This window comes from Leuciscus leuciscus (genome assembly GCF_965113295.1).
Source record: "Leuciscus leuciscus genome assembly, chromosome: 16".
Classification (NCBI taxonomy): Eukaryota; Metazoa; Chordata; class Actinopteri; order Cypriniformes; family Leuciscidae; genus Leuciscus; species Leuciscus leuciscus.
The window spans coordinates 10,982,558-11,002,705 of NC_138740.1; the positions used below are offsets into that span (position 1 = coordinate 10,982,558).

Below are 20,148 nucleotides of genomic sequence, written 5' to 3' on the forward strand. Positions count from 1 at the left end.
TTATCATAAAGAAGAAGCTGACCTTTAAGAAAGCAAGTTGGTCATTGGATGTTATGCGTATGCCAGTAGACATGGTTATGAAGGGTAGGACTTATATATACTTATATATGTTGCAGGAGTATTTAATACAAAGGAAGTAAATGATACATTTACAGAGCTGATAATTCTCTACAAACTGTTCTACACTATATATCTATATACATTTATTTTTTTTCATATCAAGATATTTTAATACTTGCATTTAAATTCTTAACTAACATAAATATGGTACAATCGCTGTAATACAAAATTTCTTGGCGTCTACTTAATCCACCGATATGTGTCATAGAATTATTTACATTATAGGTATTCGATATTAAATGTACAAAGGCAGACTAAGGATGCTCAGGTTAAAGGTCACAGACTTTGCCAAAACTGCTTAACACAGTAAAACTAACAGTTATAAGTTTAGACCATATAATTCAAACCAATCACCAGACAAATCACAGTCAAGAAGACTCGAGTGACATTATATTTACTCATCTGTATGATTTAAATGTTCACTTATTTTTCTATTCAAGGGACTCCCTTGGTTGCCATGGCCAGTGATCTCTCGGCTGTGAATAAAACTTCACTCATGAGCAACTCGAGAGTAATGTCAGGCGTGCGCTGCGCAGCTGAGAAATAGATTCTACACTCAAAAGTCAACAACAGAATATCAAGTGTGACTGAGGTTGTATCTTATACCTGCCGTCACCTTACTTCAGGTAAGTATCGTACTAAGATTAATAAGATTAAGATTTAGTGGTTATAAATAAATAAAATTAATTAATTAATTAATTCATAAAAAAATAAAATAAAAACCTATGTATCTCTTCAAGGCAGGGCGTTTATCTCTCGTCTGTTATCACTGGCCCACTCAGTGCTAATTAAGCGATCCGATCAGCTAGACGAAGGGTGCATATCCGTTCAGATTTTGGACATTTGGAACAGCAAAGGTTAAATGAATTACCGAGCCTGCTCAGGCTTCGTTCTTTCGCGCTTCACAGAAATGATCCTATAGCAGCAGTTTACATCCTTTGGGTTCAAAGTGGTGGCAAAATTTATGTTGTATGTGCTAACGAAGCTCAGTTGCATCACTAAGGCAGGTCTTCTTGTTAGACGATCATGCTATTCCTGAGATGTTTATCTGGCAATCAGTAGTCTCCAATTTCATGATTAAGGTTGCGCGAGCACATTCTGACCACTGCAATGCCATAGCTACGCAATTTAGTCTTCAGGTGGCTCTGCCCTTCAGCAACCCTTGTCCATCACACTGCCTCCTCTAACAGTGATCATGTAAATTAGTCGCTCTGCTCAATCCAGCTAGACCGTATATCACTGAAGGTGTGGCTCCCTACACCTTAAAAGCTTATATTCTGCAGAATTGTTTATAATGTTTCGCTTTTCTTTTCAGATTCCTTCATTTCCCATCCTGATCACGGCCGGTTGTTCCTTCCTCGTCTACAATTACAAAATCGATGTGTGGTGGGTCTTCAGTGTCCCCAGGGTGTGTGTGAGGGGTTTGGCTTGGAATGCCCCAAATATATTTTTCATATTCTATGCTGGAATTGTCATTGAGGATGAGTAAAGCGCATGGTTTTTGTCTGTCCCTTTGGATGCAGTCGGGCTGCTGCTCCCGGCACAGGGGGTGGAGTTTCAACAGCTCGTTTTGCAGCTTTGATTACCTCTCACAGACAATTTCAAAACATTTAGCTTTATATTCAAACCTGAGTCAGACAAAGATGGAGAGAATCAAGAAGCGTCAACATGTAGACCCCATTTCCGGATGGTAAGTTGATGAATTATGTAGCTTATGCGTAGATATCTAGTTATTGATTAGCTCATTCTGCTCATGCTATAAAATCATATTCCGGGAGCTGGATTTATGTAGCTTTAGGGTTTGTGATGCCACTAATCCAGAAGGAAGGCCGCACAGTCCCTCTCAGCGTTGTTGTAGTCCTTAAAAGCAATCTCTTTAATTAAATATTCAATGCTTGAATTTTATGCATTGTAACTTTGCAGATATTGTTTATGCTTTAACAGCAACATTACAGAAAAGTGAAATCCATTTAACCCCCCTTCATTACCTCCCATCCGTAATTGTCTCTTCTCCTCCTATTTTCATGTTCAGATTGTAGCCACGTTTTAACAGCGTTCATGGCTCATGCTAGCCTGGTAATACCAAACTCTTCTACTTCGCTTTGCTTCGTAGACAGAGTCTGGAGGGTATAGTTGAAAAGCGTTTTCTTTATCGCGGGGGGGGGGGGGTGCTTGTCTGAAGTTTAAAATCATTGGTTACCCGTAAGCCAATCATATAACATTTGGTTATGACGTGTGTTATGCGCAGGCTCAGCCGCATCTAATTTCCACTGTAAACACATACATGGCCCATGTGTCCTATCAAAAGATGTCCTGTGGCCCATGTGTCCTATCAAAAGATGGCCTGTGGCCCATGTGTCCTATCAAAAGATGGCCTGTGGCCCATGTGACCTATCAAAAGATGGCCTGTGGCCCATGTGTCCTATCAAAAGATGGCCTGTGGCCCATGTGTCCTATCAAAAGATGGTCTGTGGCCCATGTGTCTTATCAAAAGATGGCCCGTGGCCATGTGCCAGTTCCAAAAGATGGCCTGTGGCCCATGTGTCAGTATCAAGAGATGGCATGTGGTCCACGTGTTATATCATAAGATAGCCGTGGTCCCTATATAAAAAATATAAAAAATTAAAAATTAAAAATAACACAAGTTCTAATATATTTTTTCTCTCTCTATGTTCAGGAACTCTGATTTACGCTTCTCACCTAATTTCTTTACACTTTTTCTCAAGCACTCTAAGAGTGATTCTGAAGGTTTTGGTGTTACACTAACAATTTCTAAAATTAACAACAATTTCTGCCCCTTCTCATCTATGCTTAAATTTCTTAAAATTCGCCAGAGATCTTCAGAACTTTCCCCTCTATTTATCCTACTTAACGGAGCACCCCTTTCTAAAGCCTGGTTTAGGAATCACCTAGTTTCCGTCCTTTAAAGCGGCAGCCTATCTCCCTCCCAGTATACTGGGCATTCCTTCAGAATCGGGGCAGCCACTACAGCAGCTGAACGTGGCATATCCACTGCAGCCATCAAGATCCTGGGCAGATGGTCTTCCTCTGCATTTGAGTCATTTATAAGACCTGATCCAAGAATCATCCTCGAAGCTCAGCAAGCTCTCCAGTAATGGTCCAGGTAAATTCCTACGCAACTACTGGTGGTGGGTTTTATAATAATATTTTTTTTATTTTTTTAAAGCTTTTTTATGTGGTCTTTCAGTCTGTGTGGCCCTGCGGCCTTGTCTCTGTGGTCTAACAGACCGTGTGGCCCTGCAGCCTTGTCTCTGTGGTCTAGTAGGCCATACGGCCCTGTGGCCTTGTCTTTGTGGTCTAGCAGACCGTGTGGCCCTGCGGCCTTGTCTCTGTGGTCTAGCAGACCGTGTGGCCCTGCGGCCTTGTCTCTGTGGTCTAAAAGGCCGTGTGGCCCTGCGGCCTTGTCTCTGTGGTCTAAAAGGCCGTGTGGCCCTGCGGCCTTGTCTCTGTGGTCTAAAAGGCTGTGTGGCCCTGCGGCCTTGTCTCTGTGGTCTAGCAGACCGTGTGGCCCTGCGGCCTTGTCTCTGTGGTCTAAAAGGCCGTGTGGCCCTGCGGCCTTGTCTCTGTGGTCTAAAAGGCCGTGTGGCCCTGCGGCCTTGTCTCTGTGGTCTAGCAGACCGTGTGGCCCTGCGGCCTTGTCTCTGTGGTCTAAAAGGCTGTGTGGCCCTGAGGCCTTGTCTCTGTGGTCTAGCAGATCGTGTGGCCCTGCGGCCTTGTCTATGTTTTTAAAAATAAGTGAATAAACAAATAAATAAATAAATCCATTAGCAGTATTATATGCTCAGCGTATTACACATCTACAGATTATATCTCCAGGTTCTGTTCTAATCATGAAGTGGCCTTTTTAGCTATCAGCCACGCTTGTTCACGCTTATCACGTTAACTCTTGTTCTTCTACTTTCTAGGAACTTCAGGACACAAGACTGGTGGGTATACTTTATTTTCTGTTTTGGGGGTTGGGTAGGCTCCGTCCAGGTGGAAGCATTCTTCCAATTATTCTTTGGGGGTCGGCTGCGCCCCTGCCTTGATCTTCAGGCAGGATATGCAGAGTCCGGACCCTCAGATTGCGAGCTACGGACGGGGCCTACTCCAAAGAACTTTATTGCTTGCTGGGTTGCTAATAAATGGATAATTGTCACAGTATTTATTCTCCCGAGTCTTTCTGGTAGAAATGGTATTCATCCCTCCTGGGATGGTGCTGCTCTTCTCTCTAATAATATGGCACATAGACTTAGAGCTCAAACATGAATTGGGGCTCAGGTCAGGAAGCAGACAGACTGGCTAAACCAACCGTCTGCTAGCTGTCTCACGTCACTGAGGTCAGATAAATCCCATCACATAGAGACTCATTCACCTAGATATCATCATATAGAGACTGTGTCTAGATATAAACTATATATAGTTCCCCGAATTAGGAAATACAAAAAACTCCCAAACCCATTTAAGGGTAAAAATTGTACTGATGTTCAACAAATAAAAAACATATATAATACAAATGATAAAGCTCAGGTTGCTGAATATTCGATCCCTTACTTCAAAAGCACTCATTGTTAATGATATGATTACAGATTATAACCTAGATGTGCTGTGTTTGACAGAAACCTGGCTAAAACCAGATGATTACATTACTTTAAATGAGCCTCGTCTGAAAGGCAAAGGAGGTGTTGCTGTAATTTATAGTAATATCTTCAGAATTATTGAGAAGTCTTGTTTCAAATATAATTATTTTGAAATGTTGGTGCTTAATGTAACACCATCTAATGTAAATGATAAATCACGTTTTAGATTTGTGCTGGCTACTGTACACAGGCCACCAGGGCACCATACAGAATTTATCAAAGAATTTACAAATTTTCTATCAGAGTTAGTACTGGCTGTAGATAAAGTCCTAATTGTTGGTGATTTTAATATACATGTAGATAATGAAAAAGATGCATTGGGATTGGCATTTAAAGACATTCTGAACTCTATTGGAGTTAGACAACACGTGTCAGGACCTACTCATTGTCGTAATCATACTCTAGATCTAATATTATCACATGGAATCAATGCTGATGCTGTTGAAATTCTGCAGCAGAGTGATGACATCTCAGATCATTATCTAGTCTCATGTATACTTCATTTAGCCAAGGCTTCAAAGCCGACTCCGTGTTACAAATATGTTAGACCTATCACTTCTACTACTAAAGATTGCTTTAATAACAACATTCCATGTCAGTTTCATCTCCTCAGCATCCCAGATAGCTTAGAAGAACTCGATATTGTGACAGAAACTTTTGACTCTCTCTTTTCCAGCACTTTAGACACAGTTGCACCTTTGCGCTTAAAGCAGATTAAAGAAAATAGTCCAACACCGTGGAACAAACGAGCACACTCAGGCCTCAGAGTTTTTTTGCATTTCATGGAAATAGAGCACGATTGCGTACAGAGAGGCCTTAAAAACTGCTAGATCTGCTTATTTTTCAACCCTTTTAGAAGAAAATAAACAAAACCCTAGGTTTGAAACAGTGGTTTAATTCACGAAAACTAAAGCTTCAACCCCAGACGTTTCCAAACAGCACAGCAGTAATGACTTTATGAACTTCTTTACTTACAAGATTTATAATATCAGGGAGAAAATTATAACTATGCAACCGTCTACTACAGTATCACATCAGACAGTGCATTGTAGTCTCCCTGAGGAAAAAAATCGATTAATTCATTGCTATAGGAGAAGAAGAATTTTCGAAACTCGTCAAATCATCTAAATCGACAACATGTATGTTAGACCCTATTCCGACTAAGCTATTGAAAGAGATGCTTCCAGAGGTCATAGATCATCTTCTTAATATCATTCATTAATCTTTGTCATTAGGATACGTACCAAAAACTTTTAAGCTGGCTATGATTAAACTGCTTGTTAAAAAAAATGCAACTTGATCTTACAGAATTAGTCAATTACAGGCCGATCTCGAAACTACCTTTTCTGTCAAAGATACTAGAAAAGGCAGTATCCTCACAACTAGAGTTCTTACCAGAACCAGGAAGTATGACCATATTAGCCCAGTTCTGTCAACACTACATTGGCTCCCTATTAAACATTGTATACATTTTTATATTGCTGATTACTTACAAAGCACTAAATGGTTTAGCTCCCCAGTATTTGAGCGAGCTCTTGACGCATTATAGTCCTTCACGTCTATTGCAATCTCAAAATTCCAGCCAGTTGAGATTACCTAGAATATCAAAATCGACTGCTGGCAGTAGATCCTTTTCCTATTTAGCACCAAAACTTTGGAACAGTCTTCCTAACATTGTCCGGGAAGCAGACACACTCTGTCAGTTCAAATCTAGACTAAAAACACATATCTTTTGCCTAGAATACACATAACACATTATAGACATCTATAATTCAATGTTAGGTTGCATACCTGTGAATGAGGTCAGCCGGAACCGGGAACAGTTCCCATAAATCCTGATGTATTTGTTACATCATAAGAAAGATGGCGTCTACGCTAATATTAGTCTCTCTATTTATCCCGAGGTTTACCGCAGTCTGCCGGATCCAGGCCGTATCCAGATCTGATGAAGGACCTGCGCCTGGACACGACGACAACACAGTCCTGAAGTGTCAACTAGTCTCTCCCCTGTTAAGGCCTCCTTCCCTTCCCTTTACCTCTGTACAGATAAAACGTTGTCGTTTTATCTGTACAGAGTCACCACGTGGCTACGCGGACGTGATAAATAATTCTGTATTATACATTTTTAAGGCCAGACAAGTAGTTTGTTGAGGGTTGATTTGTAAAGAAGGACTACACGCCAGCGCATATTCAAACACACATACCTATGGACTGAACACGTGATGCACAATAACTTTATCCTAGAGCTGCTGTAAAGCCAAAACAATCTCTGTTACTGTAATATCCTATTATCATTGTAAAGCTGCTTTTAAACAATTCATATTGTTAAAAGCGCTATATAAATGAAGGTGACTTGCTTGACATCCATCTTTGTAAGTAACATTTATTTTGAATTGTTTTCATTGAATCATGTTTTATTGCAGAAGGCAATGATAACATCAGCATAGAAAAAAAAAACTATAGGACAAATACAAAAAGAAAGATGCAAATGAAATAAACTGCTTAAAATTTTCCAGGTACAACAGGTATACCTAAAAGCAGCATTAAAGTAAGAAATTGCATAATCAAATGAAAAAATAAAACTGCATATTCTTCACTGTAGGAATAAAATGTATACTGTTTCTACTGATTGTTATTTTAGGCTGCTGTTGTCACGATCGCCGAGAATAAAGTCCACATAAGAAGGTCAGATGAAGATGAGTTCAAAAAATTTAAGTATTTAAACAAAACATATTTAGATCATCCACAAGTAACGTAACTGTGTTATTGTACAAACTCCAAACACAAGTAATAACCGAAAACTCAAGCAGAGAAATTAGGAACTTAAATATACACAGATAATGAACTAAAACAACTAGCAGGTGGGATGATTAAATGAATTGCCATAGTAACAAATGAGAGAGGGAAACATAAACAAAGAACACAGGAAATAAAAAATGTCAAACTAAAAGACCATGATGGTGAAACTTAATGAACAAAAGACTGAATGTCTCTGACAGCTGTCACTTGATGTTCAAAGCGTTCCTAAGGATGCTGATTTTAGACTTAGGTAGACTGAGATGGCAAACGGGAACATGGTTTGTGTAACATTAGCAACACATTATTAGCTGTTTGAGTAAAGTTGAGCGAGTGGATCTCTGAGCTGGTGTGAGTGAGCAGAGGCGGGGCTAATTTGCATATGCATTGCTCTGCACATACTAATTGAAGCAAGCATATAGATTTACACTCAAGCTATTTTAAGGAATTAAGTTTTTTTTTTCACAGGAAAAATGTTTAAATATGTAATTTTGGTGATCAAAGATGAGTTTTAAGGGATACAATTATTGACTACATGGGGACTCTACAAGGGGCCCTTGGCTGTTTTCAACAAACTGTCATTGATTCAAAGAGCTGATGAGAAGGGAAACTGAGAACTTATGCTTACTATCTGTACACAGTTTACAATGTGCAAATTATAAATGCATAATATATTAGGTAGTTATAACAATTATAAAACATTTTTACCTTTGTGATTTTTTATTGATGGGAGGGGAGAGGGTCAAATCCGAGACCAGAAGAAGGTCTGAACATTTCAGACACTGTAAATAAGCTTTCCTCTGGGGTGAACAAAGCCTGGTTTCTGAGTTGAATCAGTTGTGTTAAATGAGGTAGACATCCAAAATGTGCAGTGGTCAGGATCATGTTAAGAAGCTTACTGAGGAGGCTTACTAAGAGGCTTACTAAGAAGACTTATTGGCTCAAGTCAAAAGAGCCCACTCCAATGCTGTGGCCGAAACCATTCACTATTCCCTATATAATGCATTGTAGTTTTCCTTGCAACCAAATCCTTACAATCTTGTGAGTTGACAATGATGCAGCCTCAGTGAATTAGTGTGCGACATTAAAGGCACAGTATGTAAGTTTCGTCTCTAGAGATCGCTTATTCAAACAATAATGAAGGCATAACTTGATGACGCCGTGAATGAGCATGGAATCATGGGATTCCATCACAGTGATGGAAAGCAATCTGACGGGACTTGGGCAGAAATCATGTTCATGGATGAACTAATGAATTAAAGTTTTATTAACGTTACTGTAAAGCAGGGCGGGGCCGAGAGCCTGGGACATTTTACGTTGCTGTTTTTATTATGCTTATATGCTGCAGTCGGCCACTGCCGCTCCTTTCCTTTAGTTGTTTATTTATATTTTACGATTAAAGTTACATTTAATGTCTGCCTCATTCTTCCCTGAACTTGAACTTTGTTACAGTAACATTTGATCACTTAAATTCACATAGTTTTAGTTCATTCTAATAAAACATACAGGTCACTTTATCTGATGAATTGAAAATGTGGGGTACCGTTGCACTGTTTTACAATCATACTAAAAATACATTTCAGTGTGTTGAAAGTTATGTTGTTACGTTGCACATTGCAGTAAACTAGATTGATATTAGAATATCCTATAAATAAAATCTGGATGACTTGTGTTGCTAAATGGTATGCAATTCATTTAAAAATATATTTTCTTGGAGAAAATGGTGTATTACTGTTACTAAAAATAAAGCTCTGTCTGATTATGCTGTGCTACCCACTTGACAAAATAGCATTGTCTCTGAGACATGGTACAAACATGTTACTCGTGGTAAATCAAGAAAACAAGAGCTATATAACAATGTTTAGTTTTCTGTCGAAAAAGGTATCCAAACATTTGCTCAGATGTCTAATAAAACACATAATACATTAAAGCGTCTTTGGTGTTTCCATTGTTTCTACAGAAGTAAACCTGGAAATCAAGGGTAGCGCGGATATGACGTCATAGACAGGCCAATGACACAGGCCGTTATTCTGGTTAAAATTGTGTATTTCTCTGGATTTAAACATTGTTGGAAACATTTGGGATAATATAAGTACACAAGTCAACAAAATATATACCATTGTTTTAGTGTTTTTTGATATTTTAATAAAAAAATCTTACATATTGTTCCTTTGATGATTTTTTCCAAACATGTAAACACTCCTGTCCCATCTGCCATTGGTCTGTCAACAAACTTATGCCATTTGTTGAGCTACTGTTGCCGTGTTGTGCTAGTCAGGATACTCAAACAAACAGAACAATGTTTTCACAGAGTTAGAGTTTGCACTTTACAGAAAGTCAACCTTATTACAGCTGTGTCTGCGTATTGAGCTGGGAAAAGAAAATGTAACAACATCCTATAATTAACGTACATCAGCTTTAAAAAAAGAGTGAGACAGATTTCATAATTCTAGATGGAACACAAGAGCCAAACCACCAGCATATTTTGTCGTGTGGTGACAGTATGAGCTCTGTCCTGCCTATTTTGGAGGTGTTAATTAAACACTGTTTGCCTCTGGGACGTCATTGTCCACTACCCCATTGGCCCCTCTGCCATAAATATATCGAAGGGCCCAAGGTCCCCTAGGCATCTCATCAAACAGAATGCCCTCCAAACACTTATAAATTCTACCCCCTTCACTTCACCCCCACACCCCACACACACCATTTCAGATTTATAGAGGCTTCAGGTTTACAGGCAACTTGCCTTCACACTAAATAAATGGCAGTTTTCTGCCAGGAGTAATAACCACTATGCTGATGCACAAGGAGGGGGAAGTGTCTTCGCTCTCTCCATAAGTCTCAAAGCACAGCCTTAATATTACCTGCTTGCTTCCAGTCCCAGGATGAGTGCTTTTACACACATACAAGTCATTCTAGTGGAGTGTAAGGCCTTGCCATAATACAAAATGGTATGACTTTGCGGTCCACTATACATAGCAATAAATAACATTTATTCTAAATGAGCATTTGCACTTCCAGATGTTAGACAATATATAGCGGCCTGGTTCAATGCCTGAGATTTCATTTCTCAAGGACAAAAATGATGTAAAAGTATGGTGAAGGTGTCTGATAATGGCACTGCAGAAGGGCCATGTCTATAAACCACTGTAACTGTAAGAGCAATATGAGATTGCTTCAGACTGGCATTAATGTTGCATCAAAACACAGCTCGCTTTCAAAGAATAAATAGTATTAAAAAGTCATAAGCTTATAGATCGAAGATACATTATTCTCAACCCCTTTTCCCCCCTCAATTTTTCACTTTGAATAAAGAAACTGCACTCACAACTGCTTGGTAAATGAGCATGTATTCCAGCCTTGAGTGACTTACAGCTTTTATACAACAAATATTTAAGACACAAAATTGTATCATCATTATTCCTCATGTAAAAATATATTTCTAGAATACTTACGCTAGAAGATGTAGTGCCTGATATATGAACTAAGGTTAACAGTTCTCTAGTTCGCTCTATTTAAGTGCAGTGATTTTTTCCTTGTAGCAACTAAATAAAATTTATTTTACTGACCAGTCAACATCTAGAATCGTAAGTATCCATTTTGCAATATGGTATGGAACATAACACTTTATGATTCCCTCATAGCAAGAAGAATTGATAGACTGGTGTTTATTATAACTGCACACCTCAATATTGTTAATAGCATGCATGCCAAATAAATTGTATACACTGCTAGTACTCTGTCTGTCTGCTTGACCAGTTTCACAATCTAAAGAGATTAAAGACTCTGTTCAATAAAAACGGTCTGCAGTTCAACATGGACACAAGTGCCACCTAGTGACAAGAAATAAAACATGAATCCATTGGGGTTTTCAGTTAGATTCATATTTTATCATACAAAGTGTTTTTTATAGTACGCTACTGGTTTTATATTAAAACATTTAGGTAAGATTAGTCAGCACCAGTGTGTCTTATCTTGTTGATAAGGGAAAAAAAAGATATGACAGATAGAGTTAAACAGGACAGGAGAAATAGGGTTATGACAGGACTGCAGTTAAAAAATAAATAAATAAACTCTTAAGCAGTTTCAGGTCTTTCAAACTGTCAGCTTAAATGTTAATTTGAGTATTTCATCTAGAAAAGCTCTTTATCACACCTTTTCTATTCATGGTCTAAGTGCCAGACTGTTCGACCAGGGAGCTGCTTGACATTCACAGAAACATTCAGTCTAAACTGAAAATCTACATGTAAATGATGAAAAATGTTTATAGCTGTTTGCGAGTATGTCCCGTGCAAAGTATTTCAGAGTCTATGGTGTTATTGTTTTGATTTCCAAACACACATTCCAAACTGAATTTAGTTAATGAAGATAAAAGTGAGAAAAGAAAAATTCAGTTAATACAACAGATAAGCCACTCTATATTCCATGCAGGTATTTACATTGTCATTTCAAAATGGCATGTTTATACATTGAGATTTACAGCTTAAGAAATAGCATCAGTGAAAAAATATCCATCACTATCACTCTTATAGAACAATTATGATAACCATTGAAATCAAATAGATCATAAAAAGCAAAAAATTAACAGCCAATAACCTTTTTAAGAACGTGCATTTTGTCATTGTTTGTTCAGTGTATACATACATCAACAAAAGATACCAGCTTGTAAAACATATATGTGTCTGTGTGTGTTTGTACACATGACAATAAGCAGAAGCTGATGGATGAGTTAAAACATTACAAAAGAGTGTAAAGAGTGGCAGACAGCACTAAGAGGGTTCATAATTCAAATATTTGGCTGGAAGCACTGAGACAGTACTAGTTATGCACTGAGATCACATAATGTGGAAGTACAGATATCCTGTCTTTGCTCTCCCAGTGATTTCCGATCCAAGAGGGGCAGTAGGGCAGAAAAGCCAACGCTTTCAGTGGAAAAACATAAAGGAATGAAAAAAAGAATGAGGCTTTTAAGGATTTTGCTAAAACTCTCATTGCTTCCCATCATTCTCCTAATAATGCAGCCAGTTCTTGTGTCAGTTGCTCCTTCTCTTTCTGGAGTTTGATGATACTTTGTTTATTCTGTTCCAGTCGATCTTCCAGCCACTGCAGCAGCGGGCCGCTTATGGCCGACATCTGACTGCACAGGTTTTTAGTGAACACTGAGAAGCACACATACATACAAATTACAAAAGCACAACTGTAAAAAAACTAAATGGTTCTAAATTCTTCAAATTTATGAAAATAAATAAGGTTAGTCCCACACAATACCCAAAAATGCTTTTATAATAATGATTTATAATGAATAAATTGACAAATTATCTTTTATTAAAAAAATATTTTGCATGAACAGATTGATCTATACCAGTGGTTCAAAAACTTTTGACAGTGGCGTACCCCCTGAGGCATTTAACATCCTTCTGTGGACCCTTTCTCTTCCACTAATGCCGAGGTCACAATTAGCGATTTCAGCACTGATTTTCACTCACCAACAGGTTTTGCGAAATCGTTGACAAATGTCCGAAATCGGAGGAAAATTGGTGCTCATTCACGCGAGTGACAAACACGCAGTGTGAATTATCAAAGCGAATCGACAACGAGCCACCTATACCCATGAGATATATGGCATCCTAAATATCTGTACCTGTCTGGGATTCAGAATTCTGCTGTGTGAAATGTGTTCTAATTGAAAATTACATCAGTGATGACCTACAGCTCTCGGCGACCGGTAAGAAATGCAGCACGCTGAAAGAAACTGAAAGAAACTTGCTCTGACAGATCTTAAAATATGTCAGTGCCATTGTTTTGTCTCAAGATGCACACCAGTAATGTTTTCTTCTAAGGCACGTTTTAAAAACTACTTTACTGTCCTAATTGAACTAAGGCCTAATCCTGGCTTAATCTAAGGCCTGTCTGTGAAACCAGGCCTAACAGTATTAAATTGCTGCCGTGAAAGCACTGCTAATTCCTTCATGAAATACAAACTAGATTTTATAATTGCATTACCTGATCCATTATGTATCTTTGTGATTGGATCCAGATGAGTTAAACTGAAAAAAAGGAAATTGGGAGGAAAAAAATACATATTGCATGAGGTCATAAGCAACCATTTACTATGTAAAATAATTAAAATATATCCATGAAATTTATAAATGAATTAAAGTAACCTTAAACAAGGAAATGGATAACTCTGGTAATGGCCTATACCTGTGAATCCTTCTGTACGTATCCTGTTCTTCTTGACAGAGGATTCTGGGCAGTTCCACGGCAGACTCCAGACATACTTTTCCAATGGCTTCATGTGGGACTACATGGATTGGGATCTCAATCCGCTCATACCTTGTCATAAGAGAGGAATGTAATTTCTATATTTATGATCAAAAACACTGCACAAAATACTTTTTCTTTCACACAACAAAAGGCAATAGCACTGACTTGGCTTTACCATGTTTGTAAACCTGTTCAACAATGAATCAAACATTTAGAGTTACATTAAAACAAACAACTAATCAGGTGTGGACTGGTTTTGGTTTATAGAAAATTAAGCTAATAATTTAAAGGCTTATATTTACATGCCTCAAACTAGTTTAAAATATGCATGAAGTTGCAAAATAAAACTGTAAAACATTATTATTAATTCATGAATGTGTTTTTTAAAATAAAAAGCAGTTTATTTACTCTGAGCCTTTCTGGGCCTGTACTGACTGGAAACAGGTATACAGAACTCTACCGGTCTGCAAGAGAAACAGAAAGAGCAGCCAAGCTTAAAAAATAAATAAAATAAAAATAAATCTGAATTTTATTATTTCCTGTCAAGATGGTTTGCTTAACATACCTTTGTGTTTTTATCTTCTATAAAGCATGAGAAGATGAGTCCAACAAATCCCTGATCCATCATCTGATACATTGCTTGAGTCCTAACATCTGTATAATGCAAAGATCAAGTCAAATTAAAAGAAATAAAGGGAATATAATAATGCATAATACATGCATTAATAAAAAATGTAATTAAAAACATTATAAATTAAAAACCACACAAAATAAAAATAAAAATATATAAAAGATGATACTAACCAACATGTGATGGCCACACAGTGATGTGTGGATGAGAGTGGTACCAACCCACAACCCTCATGGGACGTCCTGTCATCTCAGCCAACCTGTGCTTCATTTTAAGAAAATATGCTAAAACAGTATCTGGTCAGGAGGATTACACTTTATTATAAATTTCATTGAGAAGTCATGTTTTAAACACTATACAGTATAGTGCTTAAAGGGATAGTTCACCCAAAAATGAAAATTCTGTCATCATTTACTGACCCTTAAATTGTTCCAAACCTGTATGATTTTTTCTTCTGCTGAACACAAAAGAAGATATTTTGAAGAATGTTGGGAAACCAAACAGTTAATGGGACCCATTGACTTCCATAGTATGGAAAAAAATATTATGGAAGTCACTGAGGTACATCAACTGTTTGGTTACCAACATTCTTCAAAATAACTTCTTTTGTGTTCAGCAGAATAAAGAAATTCATAATATTCATATATTTCCAGCATATCAATTTGAGTGAAAAGTGTATTGAAACATGTACATGAATTTCAGTAGATCTTGCACTTGTTGTCTGAGAGCATTTCACTGGGAATCTGGCTTGGGGGTTTGTCAGTCTCTCTACAGTAGCAAAAAGAGTGCGTGTGTTGTTTAAATTGCTGTTTATAATATTTGAGAAGAAAGTCTGTCTAGTTTTGGCCAGTTCCATATTGAAAGCATGAAGGCTGTCTTGTAGATGTTGAATGAATGAATGAATGAATGAATGAATGAGGCATTTATATAGCGCTTTCATATGTACTACTGTACACCCAAAGCGCTTTACAATCATATCAGGGGATCTCTCCCCAACCACCACCAGTGTGCAGCATCCACTTGGATGATGCGACGGCAGCCACAGTACAACGGCGCCAGTGCGCTCACCACACACCAGCTATAGGTGGAGAGAGGAGAGAGTGTGATAGAGCCAATTCAATGTAAGGGGATTATTAGGAGGCCATGATTGGTAAGGGCCAATGGGTGGAATGTGGCCAGGACACCGGGGTTACACCCCTACTCTTTACGAGAAATGCCATGGGATTTTTAATGACCACAGAGAGTCAGGACCTCGGTTTTACGTCTCATCCGAAAGACGGTGCTCTCTGACAGTATAGTGTCCCCGTCACTACACTGGGGCGTTAGGACCCACACAGACCACAGGGTGAGCACCCCCTGCTGGCCTCACTAACACCTCTTCCAGCAGTAACCTGGTTTTTCTCAGGAGGTCTCCCATCCAGGTACTAACCAGGCTCAGCCCTGCTTAGCTTCAGTGGGCAACCAGTCTTTGGCTACAGGGTGATAGACTGTGACGATACTGTGATGTTATAATGGACTACAAGTTTTGTCTTCCGCCACATGCACTCTGCTTTTCTGCATTGTCTTTTCATATTTTGCACTGCTGTTGAGTTTCTCCAAGGTGCTTTTTGTCTGCCACTCTTCTTCCTGACTTTTACAGGAGCAATATCATCAATTACACTTTTAACTTTTGAGTTAAAAGAATCAAGGAGAAAATCAACAGAGTCAGCAGATATAAAATCTATAACTACTGAATGTGAATGAACTAATAACTGGTTTAACTATCATATATTATAGTAATGTTTGTCGGCAACTCATTAACGAAAGCTATAGAGTGGTGCAGGGATGACGTCTGAACCTGGAAGACTAATTCGCCACTGGTTCCCTCGAAATTTTCCTATAGGGTTTTATAATGGGGTTTTTCAATTTATGTGTAAAATAAAGCTTGTGGTAAACATAACTTGACGATACTGTGACGTTTTGTTCTATAACCTAAACTTCACACCCCAAAAATTGTGTTTTCAGTATGGTTGTGTTATTTACATTGTAGAACAAAACATCAAGTATTGACAAGTTATGTTTACCACAAGCTTTATTTTACTCATAAATTGAAAACCCCCATTAAAGAGAATGGGAATGTGACGTCGGCAACCCAATGAACCCCATAAATAATGTATGAAAGCACGTCGTTTGACTAGTGTGAGTGCTCCGAACCGTGCCCGGGCGCGGCTCGATTAGCCGGCCCTGGCCCGCTTGGAAGAGGTGGGCCAGAGCACGGTTCAGTTGGACTCGGGCGCGGTTCGCATGCAGTGTGAGCGCTAACCGTGCTGGACTCCATTGTGTTCAGTGAGAGCGCCGCTCTTCCTGTTTATCCCGAAACCGTCGCACCATAATGAAGTAAGCGTGCTCCGGCACGAATGCTGAAACCCTATGTGAGTGCAGGCCAGAGGGGGAGTGGGGAGGGGGGACAATCGTACTCGGGCCCGGTTCATGGCAACCGTGCCTAGTGTGAGTACACCCTTAATGTAAATTTGTGTTATCATATTACGCCCGAGTGTATCCAAAAACATGGATACCTACCTAGAATGCAAAGTGCAATAAGGTAATTAACCCTATAGGAAAATATTGAAGGAACCGGCGGCAAATTAGTCTTCCGTGTTTTGACGTCATCCCTGCACCACTCTATTACAACTGTTCAGGCCGATTCACACCAGGAACGATAACTATAAAGATAACTACATTAGCGTTTACACCAGCAGACAGGTAGTTCTGTAATCTGCCGATTTAAATGCTCAAGCTCTTTACAGTTTGGTGGATTCTGATTGGCTGTCATTGTTTTTATCATTCATCAGCTTGAAAGAATCATTATGAAAGTGATTCCAACTAGCCTATTCATGGATTTCATCCGGTCCCTTTCCACAGGTGTATTAATCAAGCACAATGCAGTCTGCATTCATAATCTAGGTGCTTGATTTTATACACCTGTGGAAAGGGACCTGATGAAACCCATGAATATCGTTTCTCTGTGCCGTTATCTTTACAGTTATGCTGGTAATGATTTTTAGAACTATATCTTTATCATTTATATTTATAGTTATTGTCATTTGTGTGAACGGGCCTCTACCCAGTACAGTATAGATCTCCTTAAAAAAAAAATATATATATATATATATACATACATACACACACACACACATTGCAGTGTTTAATGTATGCCACGGTATTGAATGTATTTACATTGTTCTCCAGACTGAGAAATACCATGGCAATGTTTGTATTGCAGAATGGGGCAAAACAAAAAAATAGCCCTATATAAACCCCCAAAAAAATCCCCTTACACACATCAAATGAATATATGATAAGTATCGTTTGTGAAAGGATATCTCCGCTTCAGTGGATGCTGCTGAAAGCTGCTCTGGGGAAATCTCCACTCTGTCTTTCCTCTTGTCTGATCGACGCAGAATGATGACAGAATGAATGTGCACAATACGGTTTGTGTCTACCTGATGGAGATAAGTCGTTTACACAGTTAGTCTACAAAGTTTCATAAATACACCAGTTGCAGTTTGGCACATTTATACAAAACAACACATGATAAACACCAGATAATCAAACCTCGCCAATGCAGAGCCCCATTACTTCCTCCTTCTCCGTACTCAGAGCATGATTCATACATACTAGAAATGCGTCTGACTCTAAATGTACCGCGTTTACTGCCATGATAAGTATTACAATCTAATAGTTAATCTTTTGGTCTGATTTATTTGTTTGTTTATCACTGTCCAACACTTCCACATCAGTAAAGCGCAGGCGCTGTATTCAACTCCTCCTCCGCCTCCTTCTTCTTCTTCTTCTTGTTTTTTTAATGGCGGCTGGCTAATAGATGCATTTACCGCCACCTTCTGCTCCGGACTGTGGAACACAGTTCTAGATGTATCAGCCTTGTCTCCCTAATAAAATCAAAGAAAGCTTTACTATTTATTTTACTTGACCATTTTGACCAAATCTTAACATTTAATTCTTGAATTCCATTTTTCTTCATTTCTTCTATCATATTGTTCCTTTATTGTTCATATTTCATACAGTCAAGAATCGCATGAGGTATTGTTTCTTCAACATGACATTTTTCACATAACCCATTTGGATGTTTCCCTATCATTCAACTCCTTCCGACAGCAAACTGGATTGAAAATATTCACAAGGCAGTCAGTTTATTTACGGTGACTGGGAAAGGAAATGTTAGATTCACTTATTATTTTTGTTGTGTCTGACAAGCTGATTTTTTCATATCAGCAATTCAGTTTTTACCAGTTACAATGATAATTCTTGAAATCAGTAATGGAATTTCTACTAGTAACAATGGTAATTCTTGATATCAGCAATTTTCACAAGTAAAAACATAAATAGCCTAATCTCTCACAGAATTATTGATAACAAAAAAAGAATTTCGACTATAAGTAAAAGTGTCATTCTTTATATCTGTAATTGTAACTAGTTAAATATCACAATATGCTATTCAAATACAATTACAGATATAAAATGAAATTATTTGACATATCAGTAAATCACTCTTACTTGAAAAGAAAAAACATAATTGTTCATATCAATAATTAGGCCTATGATGTTGATTTGACAAACATTTAATTTGGAATAATAACAATTATCAATCTTCTATAACAATTGGGTTAAACAAAATATTTTTTTTTTCTTGTTATCACAATTGATAAATTATGAAGGCTATGTATTTACATATACAATAGCATTGTATTCAGCTTAATACCACCAAGATTTTTGAGACTATGCAAGGCAACAAAGCAGTCAGCGGTTAAAAATATAACCCCAAACTTTTTGTAAAATGCAATAAAATCAAGAATTTTATATCAAAGATTTGTTCATTCTCTTTAACCTTTATTTAACTGACAAGTAAAAAGAAAAGATTTTCACTGACCAACTTAAGTGTAATTTGTAAATAGCCTATAAACAATTTTTGATTTTGATGGCTGCAACACATTCCAAAAAAAATTTGTGGGACGGAGGCATGTTTACCACTGTGTCCCATCACCTTTCCTTTTAATTACACTTTTTAAATGTTTGGGAATTATATTGGAAATATTAATTGTTGAAGATTTTACTCAGCAGTCTGTGGTCGTCGTTGTCTGATTCTCCTTTTCATGACAAATCTGGACTGTAGACAGGCAGTTAAGCACATGGTGTAGAGTGTATAGAAACCAAGCTGTTTTAGCATGTGCAGAATGAGGCCAGGAATTGTCTTTCTTCCCAAGAAAGCTGTCATGTTGATGCCATTAAATGTCTCTGTACAATCACAATATATGCCTCCCCGTCAGTGATACCTTCACAAATTTGCAAGTCACCCATGCCGTTTGCACTGATGCACCCCAATACCAGGACAGATGTTTGCTTTTGTACCTGTCGCTGATGAAAGTCTGGATGGTCCTTTTCATCTTTGGGACTGAGAACTTGAGGTTAGTTTTTCCTAAAAAAAAACAAGCTGAAACATGGACCACAGCACACATTTTCACTGAGCACACATTTAGACATCTGAGATGAGCTCAGGCCAGAGAACTCGCCGGCATCTCCACATAGAACTGATATGTAGCTTTCTCCCTACCTAACAGAGATTCGAGTGGCATTTCTTGATGCAGCGTCAGACTGTGTTAAGTGAGAATGGTTTTACTACTGAGCACATGTGGCTGT

The 20,148-nt window shown here is 38.2% G+C and overlaps 1 protein-coding gene and 1 long non-coding RNA gene across 2 annotated transcripts in view; both read right to left on the minus strand.

Moving 5' to 3' along the window:
• Nucleotides 1–20,148, minus strand: part of LOC309478015 — a 375,776-nt gene that overhangs the window by 269,141 nt on the left and 86,487 nt on the right. The gene's annotated exons all lie outside the window — the stretch shown is intronic.
• brcc3 (BRCA1/BRCA2-containing complex, subunit 3) lies at nt 11,955–18,282 on the minus strand. The gene is made up of 8 exons (XM_082139976.1): nt 18,049–18,282; nt 17,816–17,936; nt 14,628–14,714; nt 14,389–14,477; nt 14,232–14,287; nt 13,761–13,892; nt 13,560–13,603; nt 11,955–12,715 (listed from the first exon to the last, which is right to left on the minus strand). The coding sequence occupies exons 1-8, from the start codon at nt 18,151–18,153 to the stop codon at nt 12,558–12,560; spliced, it is 792 nt and encodes a 263-aa protein (XP_081996102.1). The 5' UTR covers nt 18,154–18,282; the 3' UTR covers nt 11,955–12,557.